General features: G+C 44.8%; 2 protein-coding genes across 8 annotated transcripts in view; one reads left to right on the plus strand and one right to left on the minus strand.

The window, feature by feature from the left end:
- The window catches only part of scn8ab (sodium channel, voltage gated, type VIII, alpha subunit b), a 53394-nt gene extending 49934 nt beyond the window's left edge, over positions 1 to 3460 (minus strand). For all 7 annotated transcript variants that reach the window (XM_061688779.1, XM_061688776.1, XM_061688778.1 and 4 more), the window contains exon 1: positions 3386 to 3460. The gene's annotated coding sequence lies outside the window, so the exon portion shown is untranslated. The remainder of the gene's footprint in view (positions 1 to 3385) is intronic.
- Positions 3461 to 7352: 3892 nt separating this feature from the next.
- LOC133409050 (N6-adenosine-methyltransferase TMT1A-like) lies at positions 7353 to 8530 on the plus strand. Its single transcript, XM_061688558.1, has 2 exons — positions 7353 to 7736; positions 8297 to 8530. Exons 1-2 carry the CDS (start codon positions 7353 to 7355, stop codon positions 8528 to 8530), a joined length of 618 nt encoding a protein of 205 aa, XP_061544542.1.
- Positions 8531 to 12047: the final 3517 nt, after the last annotated feature.

A 12047-nucleotide genomic window follows, 5' to 3' on the forward strand; every position in this document is an offset into this window, starting at 1 on the left:
ACTTCACTCATAACATGTGATGCAATTTCTCTGGATTCTGAGGTGCTTTAACGGAACAACATTGAATCTCTAGTTTAAATACATCCAACATCTTGAATGAACCCATATTACAGATTAATGAACCCTAATGACAAATTAATTGTGCAGAATTCTTAATAGCTATTAGAACTGAGCTCCATACTTCATCATGGTTGTGTGTTACGGAAGAATGTATTTTACATCATGGAACACAGGCCACGAGGTGTAATCTCCTCTTGAATGACCAAGAAAACAAACAATTACTTTTTCACATTAAGATTATAAAAGCATATGGCACATACAGGATATGTGTAAGAGATGGTCTACAAGCCATTTGCTGGCCTCTCTTCCACATGCTGGACAAACGCAATGTTACGGACGGGAAACTCAACCAGCGAGAAGGAAGTCAGGCAGATTGATCCAACAATCCAGTACTCCGAACGAAGACCGTCACCGTCACCCAGATTGGGAATGAACTGTGCTTGAAGTAACCCAACCTCGGCACAACCTCCAAGTCTCCTTCCACCCATTGATCTCCTATCAAGGTGATTGCAAGCGGGTGCAGAAGCATGGCCAGCAGTGCATCGCACACTGTAACTGAACAATACTGCATACTGCCGCGTTAGGGCAAGTAGGCTAATGCTTTTTAATGTCAATACGCTCCTTAGACCATAGGACAACACGCCACGGTGCAATTTGACCTCGGCCTTTTTTATTACAATCTGCGCAGACGGACAACTCTACAATGAATCATCAATAAAAAACAGTCTCAAACAAAATGTATTATGAGTCATGTGGGTCGGAGACGACAACGAAAAAAATAAAATAAAATAAATCGCAGAGTCTCGTTTGTCTCCCAAAAGCTTGTCGATGTTCAGTGAGCCGCTGTGTCCTTTGTGCAGGGAGAGACACCCGCACACACCGCTGTCTGCATTCCATTATTTGACATAAAGCCGCTTCATTCCTCTCCCTTCATTCGTCTAATTATCTAACATCTGATTGGAGTTGGTCCGATTTGGTCCAAAAGAGGAAGAGGCGTCGCAGTCACTTTGATCAGAGAGACACACGCAGCCCGGAATATAAAATGCTGATCTGTCATCTCCTGCAGTCATTTCTTGTTGCTGCTGCCACCAAAATGCAAGCAGTGAAGGGCAAACCTAACTCAACTTGTGGACTTCAGGTTTGTGTAATGAACTTCATTTGGCATTCCATGAAGGAAGAGTCTATTCAATATGTTTTTTTAAGTTGAATGTGACATAACAATAAGGAGAAAGGTTCATCCACACTTCTCATATAAAAAGATTGAGATATTTTAGATATTATACTCATATTGGGTCCCTATATAGAGTGTAATCGCAAATTGTAAACACCCAAACTTCATACAATTCTAAACCCAACCAACAATTCCTGGAAAAAATTAATTTCAGGTTCAAACATCGTCATATATGATGTCACGTGAGACATCAGCAGATTTCGTAAGACTTCCACACTAGTGTGACTGTTAAAAATTAGATTCCAGCAATGTTCTGAACTCCTGTTTCAATGTGCAACATAATGCCATCGCGGGCATTGTGATAGCAGGGGTCAGAGGCGGATGCGGTTTCAAAGTTGGCCGTCTTTCAATGGCAAAATTGAGACTCACTCAATAGCGCCTCTGCTGTTGTAGCCCAGGTCGTGCACTCCATTTGCCCTCACTTTTTTTCAGGCACATTTAATCAACCGTTAGTTCCAGACAATTAACAAAATTCTTAAATGACAGAACAACATCTTGATCTTAGGAGTGACTGACTTCTTCTACGTCTTTTAGGGATGTAAACATTTACTGCATGAAAACAGGAGAGCTGGGGGGTGTACCATAACATTTCCGAGTTGAAGCTCACTAAAAAAAGAAACGTGTGGGTGTTGAACCCGTTCGCAGGGAAAGGTGTGGGTGTTGAAACACCATGGGAGTGTGGGTGTTTCAACACCCACACTCCCATGGGCCCAGACTGCCTGTACAGTAAATAAAGATTTTTATGGCGGTGGCCTGCAAAGGTTTATTTCCATTATTTCCTATGGGAACAATTGTTTTGACATGATATCAAATCAGACGTTGTCCTGGAACGGATTCTGTTTGACCTTGGAGGTTCCACTGAATGTATGAAAGAAGTAAAACAGTTACAGCATCATATAAAACGTTGCATCATTAGTTAATAATTACTTAATAACCTTAGGGACCAATACAGTCCTTAGTTCATTTCAATCCATCCCCCCCCCCCCCCCCCCACCCCCATTGCACGTCCTCAAGCATCGCATTACTGTATTTGACTTAAGTCTAACAGGCCCGTGTCAAGCATCTCTGATGAGACTGGCTGCCAAATAACAGAGGCCTCAAATAACCTCCCATACACGTTCGTATGTGTACGATTTCATTCATACGTTGACCAGAAGCTGAGTTCTGAGCGTCAGCGATGAAATGGACTAATATCGGAACCCACGTGACATGAAGCATTTGGCCATTTTCTCCCCCGAGCAGGATGATAACCACCTTCTCACCTTTAAGCTGCATTCCTAAGCATTTAAGAGGCACCCGTTAGCAGTGAAGTGTGGTACAGCCAAAGTCTTAAAATGACTTACTGCAGTGTTGTATAGTGCATTGCTGCTGTGGGACCACATTAACTCATATAGGGCACCGATTATATCCTGACGACTCAAAGCAGCCCAAATCAGCAGAACCCATTTTACACCGCCCAGAACGTACATTTATAAATAATCCCCCTCAGGGCTATTTACCGCACCCCAATGGAGCACATGAAGGGGAAACGAACAAAAGGAGGTGCCACTGTCGCCGTGAGAACTCGCAAAGTAAAGACGCATCTTTTGGGGGGGACAATGGTGCAAAGAAGATGGAGCGATGGGGTGCACCAACAAATAAATTCATGATGCAAATGCATCATCTAAAATGGAAACAGGAGTCATTGCGGCCATTGGGAGAAGTTTGATCGCACTTTGTATCTGCGTATGTTGTACGGAGCAATCTAATGTCTTTCCAAACATGCAGGCCAACACCCCAAACAACATGCGGACTCTCGCTTTATCTTCGGGGAGGGAGGGAAAGAAGAAAGAAAAAAATAAATAAATTAAATAAAATAAAAATAAAAAGCTCACCGGCAAAACTCTTAGCGATCGTCTTCGCGATATCATTGTAAAGAGAGTACATAAGATAGTTTAGTGTGAGCCGGGGCCAGCCCTCCTCGGGAGCCGGGAAGGATGCTGAGAGGGGGAGCGCTCTGCGGCACTGGGATGCAGTCAGCGGCCAAAGTAGGACTGCGACCCGCGCGGCGAGCAAACCGTGACACAAAGCAACCAAAACGGCTCGTCCACTTACTTTCCTGCACCTTAACAAGAATCCACACGGCGTCCTGGGGAACGCAGGTGTAGAAAAGCGTGTGGGGCAACTGCGGCTGTCGCCATATTGCTGCTGATGCTCAAGCTGCTGCTGCTGCTGCTGCTGCTGCTGCTGCTATCTTGGCTCGGCGTGCGCGCGGCTGCCCTGCATAATTGATGACTCTGGGCAAATTGTTAGGGAGTGTCGGCAAATGCCTGCAGTCTCAACGACGCACTGGAGACCGCAGCAACGCAAGCCATACAAAAATAAAAGACGGACAGCCTGGACACACCGTCATAACGATCAACGTCGAGATTTGTTTTTTACAAGCCCCCAAAGCGAGTCTGCCAAAGTAAAGGATTTGGTTCAAATGTTCTTAACCAGTCACGGGCGTTCAAAGGTTGCACCTCCCTGGATCAACGTGAGGCGAAATCTCATACGGTGGAGACTCTGCATTAACAGGGGAGGGCGATGTCCCACCAGATGGTGCTGTTTGTCTTTCTTCCAAGATGCATTTTCTATTTAATACAGATCTGTTTGCCCCAGCTGACTTTGGGCGAGAGGCAGGGTACACCCCGGACTGGTCACGAGCCAGTCCACCCATTCACACTCACATTCATACCTACGGACAATTTAGAGCAAGGGTAGGCAAGGTCTTCATATACAGCGCCATTAAAAAGCATTTGCCCACTTTTGAAATTCTTTTTTTTCCTCCCACTTAAGATGTTTAAGGTCGAAAAACAAATGGAAATATCAGACAACAAAAACCCCAAGTAAAAATAAAATGCAGTTTTTAAATGGTGATTTCATTTATCAAGCCAGGACTTTGATGCAGCCACTCCAAAACCTTCCTTTAGTTGTTGTTGTTGTTTTTTGTTTTTTTTCCCCCCAAGCCATTCAGATATTGACTTGCTAGTGTGTTTGGATTGTTGTCCTGCTGTAGAACCCGAGCGCGCTTCAGCTTGGGGTCACAAACCGATGGCCAAACGTCTCCTGTGGGATTTTCTGCATGGTAAAGACCACAATTCATGGTTCCATCAATCACAAAGTCGTCCAGGTCCTGAAGGAGCCCCAAACCATCACATTACAACCACCATGTACAATATTGTAGGTCTCGCTCATAACAGCAGCAACAAATCCTAAAATTTCCACAACTGTCAAATCTTGCTGTGTTGTCTGTTGCATGGACACTGACAAATGAGGCATTTTCCCACTTAAGAGCCTGAAATTGAATATCATATGACTATTTGGGCACGGTCATTGATTAGAACCTGTCAATTAAACCGCACAATGAAAATCTGATGAAACCAAAACTCACGCTGCTTCTCCCACAATGTTTGGAAATATTTGATCTCCACTACATTTCTGCTGTTACTATGCTACGGTGATCTGCTTTTCATGAACACAACTGATCACTGTGCCCTGCATTTCATTACTGGTTATGGAAACAAAACTCATCACTGCACTCAGTATTCCGCTGCAGGATAACCATCCTTCTACTGTACAGTATGCCGCAGGTTTGGTAAAGCTGTTCTTGGGCTGCTTCCTTCATTACTTTGTGACTATATGCTCACAAATTCAATACGTTCTTCACTCATGTCATACTAGAGGCAAATCCCAAGGCTAAGGAGGGCAGAACTTAGGAAAAAAAGGCTTTGAAATGTGAGGACACGTTCTCCTGGAATTATATTTGGAAGGACTTGAAATCCAGTATATCTGAACTGTTTACTCTTATTAGTAAATTCAAGTCGATTTTAAGGGACAGAGAAAAACACACGTTAAATAGTACTGGATACACTGACGTGAGTGTGTTGGTTGTTCTTGTACTGTGATGACTGTATTTTGTATTGTATATTATTATTATATGCAGCGTATGTCATTATTTCTAGCGGGGGATCTAGACATACATCTTTTTAAAAAGTGAGAGACCCTATGCATGATGAGGACGATTCTTACTTCTCTTACAGCTATAGATGACCAACACAGCACACAACACAGATAACACACACATCTTCTCTGACAATCATGAGTCCCCTCCCCCGAACCTGAACCAGATGTCTGTCATTGCACCAGGTTTGACCTGTGAGAGGCAGAGTAGTAGTATTAGAAGAAGAAATAGAAGCGCAGGTTAACTTTGGCCTTATTTGGTCACTACATGTACAGTGGCAAACTCTTCTTGTCATTCTTATTGTGGTGAATGACTGGTCAGACACGTTATAATTTATTTAGCTGTTAAAATGCTGGCCTCTTACCCAAGTCTCTCTTGAAAAAGAGATTTTAATTTCAACTTGAAAGTGTAATTTCTGTAGAAAATGCAGCTGAAAATTGAAGCGCTGTCACTTAACTGAAATCCTGGAATGAATTAGAAATGTAGGAAACGTAGAATGCGAGACTAAAAAAAGCTCCACCAATTATCTCATCCTCATTTAGGATTGCAGGTGAGTTGGATCGTATCACAGCTGACTTCAAACAAGAGTTGAATTATAGAGTAAGGGCTCATTTAAATAAATACATACATACATTGATTGGCTGGCGACCAGTTCAGGGTGTACCCTGCCTCTCTCCCGCAGTTAGCTAGGCTCAGCTCCGGCACGCCCGTGACCCTAGTGAGAATAAGTGGTGGAGAAAATGGATGAATAAATAATCTTCTCATGGAAACGTGGAAATCTTCAAAACGTAGGAATACTGAACATTTTTAAGTGAGAATCATTTGAATTGGTTGAGATTTTATTTTTTTTAAAGCAGATTAAAGTAACATGGAAGCACTTGAGGCTGAAATCTGATTGGGGGAGAAAACAAAAAAAAACATCTAATGATATGTACTGGAAGCAGTACAGCCAAAAGAAATGCTATGAAATGAAGAGCTCTTCATTTCATAGTTGGGAATATGAAATGGAACAAATCTTAGAATTAAAGTTCTAAATGTAGGCCAGTGCTTCTCGTGTAACTTAAACATGTTCTTCAGCCTATCCATTATGATACTTTTTTTTTTTTTTTACCTGCTTCATCTACGTGTAGTATGTATTATATAATGTCACCGGTGGCCAAGGTGCGCACATCAGAAGGAGAGCTAGAATGCCCCTTGATTTGATCATCATGAGAAAACTTAACAACCCAACTCGACTTTATTTACAGTATAAAGAACTACATCTGCAGGTGTAACAAAGTGCCGGAGCTAAGAGCAAAACACAATATGTTGAATAATAACAATAATTATTTTTATAACAATTATAATAATAACTAAGCTTTCGTCACACTGGCATTTGGCATACAGGAGGTCCTGTTGTAAATTCTATGTGAAGTTCATCGATGAGAGGAACGTCTCATATAACCAGTATGACGGTTTTTAATGTGTAATTATTTGCATTCCATTTAATTAGGTTAGTACTGTATATCTTTTCATAAAGTATAGTAGTAGAGTGTTAGTTTTCTTATTAAATAACACTATACATTTTGTGTGGCTGCAACGGATTTCTATTCATTTCAATGGGGAAAGTTGTTTTGAGATACGAGTGATTTAAGATCACGAATTGAATCAATCTCGTAAATCAATGTCACTCACCGCTCACCACTGTGGTCAAGTTTGACCTCGCTGGGGACGTGAAACAGGATTTATGGTCATTGTGTGTCTGAGCTCTTCTGCCCTCTAGTGGTCACAGAGAGCACCTCAACTTTAAAGTTGCGGCTCCGAAATGATGTAGCTTCCGGTAATACAGTATGATATGACATTTTATATTACTGTATAGGAAATCGAGTCTCGGTTGTGCCAGTGCCACGCACGTAAACCAGTTGGAATCCCAAACAGGGGCGGTGAACATTAACGTGACACCAGTAATGACTGTGTTGCAGCGTTTTGTTTGAAACGTCACGGCCATTTGCGACATTGTTGAAGGTGTCTAACTTAAATGCGCTGTCACCCTTTGACAGCAGCAGATGACCGCGACTGTCACTCGCTGACTGGTTGCAAATGTCTTTTCTGATGAAATGTTCTGCTTTAGTCGTCAGAGTATTATTGTGCCTGCCCTTGCACCTGCTGGACGCGGTGGGCTTGCATCAAGTCGACAAACGCGTCGTCCCGCGCTGCTTGTATCGTCTCTCCAAGCTGTACAACAAGAAGATGTACGAGAAGAAGAAGGAGCTGTTCGCGTGTCTTGTCCGAGTTCAAGCAGCGCCGAGAGCAGCTCACCACTTTGAGAAGTACCCGCAGAGGAACATGCGCGAGAACCCGCACGTCACGTATGAGAAGTTCGTGGAGGCCTCGGCGGAGGATATGGTGGTGTGCACGCTGGTTCTCTGCTCCGTGGACAATGTCCCGCAAACTCTGAGGGAGGTGCGCCGGGTTTTGAGGTCTGTAAGTCCAGCTCCTCTAATAGGATCATAAACTTAGAATATGTGTTGTGAATATTTTATATTCCTGGATTTAATATAGTGAGTCAAGGCCTTAGTTACTAGCGTGCGGGGCTCATTTCGTGCTCAACTACTCGGCTTGTGTCTAAAAAACGGATAAGGGCTCTCGAGTTCTTCCACACCAAACTCACCCGAGCAGGCCTTTGTGCACTGGGACACAGTCGTGCTGCACTTTGGGACGATCGTAGGGCACATATACAGTACACACATCCCAAACTGTTCCCTAGATGTATCCGATTAGTCCATATTCCATCCATCGTCGCTAGGCGACATTAGGGTCACAGGTGAGCTGGAGCTTATGCCAGCCAGTGGCATAGAAAGGCGCTTTGCTGCCCAGGCCCAAATAACCTTTGGTGATGCCCCTTTAAAAACAATCGTGGGGTGTGGAATGCTGATGGTATTCACAATGGGCCAGATTGTCCCATATGCTTAAGTCAGGAAAAAAATAAAAAATAAAATAAACTCAAAATAAATGTATACCACTAAGATGTATTTGCATTGCAGGGTGGAGCCTTCTTTTTTCTCGAGCATGTTGCCGCAGAGCCGTCAACGTGGACATATTTCTTCCAGCACGTCTCGAAGCCTGTGCGCTACTTCATCGGTGATGGATGTGAGGTCACCCGGGCAACATGGACACATCTGCAGGCTGCCGGCTTTTCTGACCTTAAACTAAGACATATGAAAGCGCCACTCATCTTCTTCAACAAACCACACATCATGGGCAACGGTGTAAAATAGATTTGTGGCCCACTCACCTGACACTGAAGGCCATCTCTATCGTCCATAGTCCTGATCGCCGGGCACTTTGATGCTCGTTTTATTTTTCTAGTCAGGGGATTCAGAGGACGTCTTATGAAAAATAAAACAATTCTGATGCACTAGAAACCCTGCTCATCAATCCGTGTGGAACGTAGCTCTTTGTCAGCCAGAGAACCCTATTTGCTAACTTAAGTCCAGATGGGGCCTGCCTATGCTAATGCAATGTTTCCATCGCCAATCAGTGAAGAAAGCTAATAATAATGTAAAGATCAAATTGAAATCTTATAGTGATATATAAGTGCTAGAAATACAACAATAATGACTTAACATTTATGAAAATGCACTTAGGCCTACGTAAGTAACTTTTTTCGCAGTTTTCAGGGGTCAAAAGGTTTAAGATTTTTCAGTGCAGTAGTTCAATGAGTGCCCATAAGGGGTGTCTGTTATCGGCACAAATTCAATGACTATTGCAATTTCAACCCATTCATTTTCTATTTGAGCAAGAGCCTAATCCAGCTGACTCTGGGCGAGAGGTTTAAAGGTGGAGCGCCAAGCCAGCGACGTTCTGCTCCATTCCGCAGCCAACTTTGTTTGGGCACAAATCTGATTGTCCTAAGGTCTGATGTGTGTTAAGAGTAGAGTCGTCCCGATTTTAGGGTGCGAAGCAAGTCGGTGCTGACAATCTTAAATAATGAACGTGTTCAAAATCAATGGCCAAAGGTCTTCATGTGTGTGGGAGAAATCCGACTTCTCCCGAGTCATGACACTGTGAAATGTGACGTGGAGCAGAATATAGCCAGTCAAGAAGCGCCTTGACTCAACAAAAGGAAAAGACCGTAAATAAAAACAAGCATGTCTTACCCGATGTCATTTTTTTTGTATAAAAGTAGGTTCCCCAGACGACAAGATGTATTTTCCAAACCAAGTCGTTTATTGAGGACAACGCCATTGTACACTGAACAAAAATATAAACGCAACACTTTTGTTTTTGCTCCCACTTTTCATGAGCTGGACTCCAAGATCTAAAACCTCTTCTACATACACAAAAGGCCATTTCCCTCAAATATTGTTCACAAATCTGTGCTCGTGAGCATTTCTCCTTTGTCGAGATAATCCATCCCCCTTCGCAGGTGTGGCATATCAAGATGCTGATAAGACAGCATGATCATTGCACAGGTGTGCCTTAGGCTGGCCACAATAAAAGGCCATTCTGAAATGTGCAGTTTTATCACACAGCACAATGCCACAGATGTCGCAAGTTCTGAGGGAGCCTGCAATTGACATGCTGACTGCAGGAATGGCCACCAGGAGCTGTGGCCCGTGAATTGAATGTTCATTTCTCTACCATAAGCCGACTCCAAAGGCGTTTCTGACAATTTGGCAGTACATCCAACTGGCCTCACAACCGCAGACCACGTGTAACCACATCCAGCCCGGGCGGCCCCACATCCAGCATGTTCACCTCCAAGATCGTCTGAGACCAGCCACCCCGACAGCTGCTGCAACAATCGGTTTGCATAACCAAATAATTTCTGCACAAACCGTCAGAGGGACGCTCATCTGCATCCTCGTCGTCCTCATCGGGGTCACGACCTGACTGCAGTTCGTCATCGTAACCGACCCGAGTGGGCAAATGCTCACATTTGATGGCGTCTCGCACGTTGGAGAGGTGTTCTCTTCACCGATGAATCCTGGTTTTCACTGTTCAGGGCACATGGCAGACAGCGTGTGTGACGTTGTGTGGGTGAGCGGTTTGCCTATGTCAACGTGGATCGAGCGCCCCATGGTGGCGGTGGGGTTATGGTATGGGCAACTAACACAGGTGCATTTTAATGATGGCATTTTGAATGCACAGAGATACCGTGACGAGATCCTTAGGCCCATTGTTGTACCATTCATCCATAACCATCACCTCATGTCGCTTCATGATAATGCACCGCCCCATGTTGCAAGGATCTCTCCACAATTCCAGGAAGCTGAAAACATTCCAGTTCTTGCATGGCCAGCATACTCCCCGGACATGTCCCCCATTCAGCATGTTTGGGGTGCTCTGGATCGGCGTATACGACAGTGTGTTCCAGTTCCTGCCAATATCCAGGAACTTCGCACAGCCATTGAAGAGGAGTGGAACAACATTGCACAGCCCACAATCAACAACCTGATCAACTCTATGCGAAGGAGATTTGCTGCACTGCGCGAGGCAAATGGTGGTCACACTAGATACTGACTGGTTTTCTGAGATCCTCCCGGATAACCGATCTTCTCCCCCTATCTCTAAGGGAGAGCCTGGACACCCTGCGGAGGAAACACATTCCGGCCGCTTGTATCCGGGATCTTGTTCTTTCGGTCACGACCCACAGCTCGTGACCACAGGTGAGGGTAGGACCGTAGATCGACCGGTAAATCCAGAGCTTCGCCTTTCTGCTTAGTTCCTTCTTTACCACAACGGATCGATACAAAGTCCGCATCACTGCAGACGCCGCACCGATCCGCCTGTCGATCTCCCGTTCCATTCTTCCCTCACTCGAGAACAAGACCCCAAGATACTTGAACTCCTCCACTTGGGGCAGGATCTCATCTCCGACCTGGAGAGGGCATGCCACCCTTTTCCGACTGAGGACCATGGTCTCAGATTTGGAGGTGCTGATTCTCATCCCAGCCGCTTCACACTCAACTGCGAACTGCTCCAGTGAGAGTTGGAGGTTACGGCTTGGTGAAGCCAACAAAACCACATCATCATCTCCAAAAAGCAGAGATGCAATACTAAGGCCACCAAACCAGACCCCCTCTACGCCTCGGCTGCGCCTAGAAATTCTGTCCATAAAAGTTATTAACAGAATCGGTGATTAAGGGCAGGCTTGGCGGAGTCCAACCCTCACCGTAAACGAGTCCGACTTACTGCCGGATATGCGGGCCAAACTCTGACTCCGGTCGTACAGGAATCGAACAGCCCGTATCAGGGGGTTTGGTACCCCATACTCACGAAGCACCCCACACAGGACCCCCCGAGGGACACGGTCGAACGCCTTCTCCAAGTCCACAAAACACATGTAGAGTGCTTGGGCGAACTCCCATGCACCCTCGAGGACCCTACCGAGGGTGAAGAGCTGGTCCACTGTTCCACGGCCAGGACGAAAACCACACTGCTCCTCCTGGATCTGAGATTCAACTTCCCGACGGACCCTCCTCTCCAGCACCCCTGAATAGACCTTACCAGGGAGGCTGAGGAGTGTGAACCCCCTGTAGTTGGAACACAAAAAAAGGGGGACCACCACCGCAGTCTGCCAATCCAGAGGGACTGTCCCCGAATTAAATGATTACTGCTTAATGAAACACTGCATGCGCTGGGTGATAAGTTCTCGTTTTTACCGCCATGAGATGTAACTTAATGCAAACTTTAGCTTGATACCCGTGCCGTCTAGCAAAACCTATCTGAACACACAAGTGTTTTTAAACAGTGACTCATTAGGACACCACTGTAAAACTTACTTTAGAA

This window comes from Phycodurus eques, chromosome 10 (genome assembly GCF_024500275.1).
Source record: "Phycodurus eques isolate BA_2022a chromosome 10, UOR_Pequ_1.1, whole genome shotgun sequence".
NCBI classification, from domain to species: domain Eukaryota; kingdom Metazoa; phylum Chordata; class Actinopteri; order Syngnathiformes; family Syngnathidae; genus Phycodurus; species Phycodurus eques.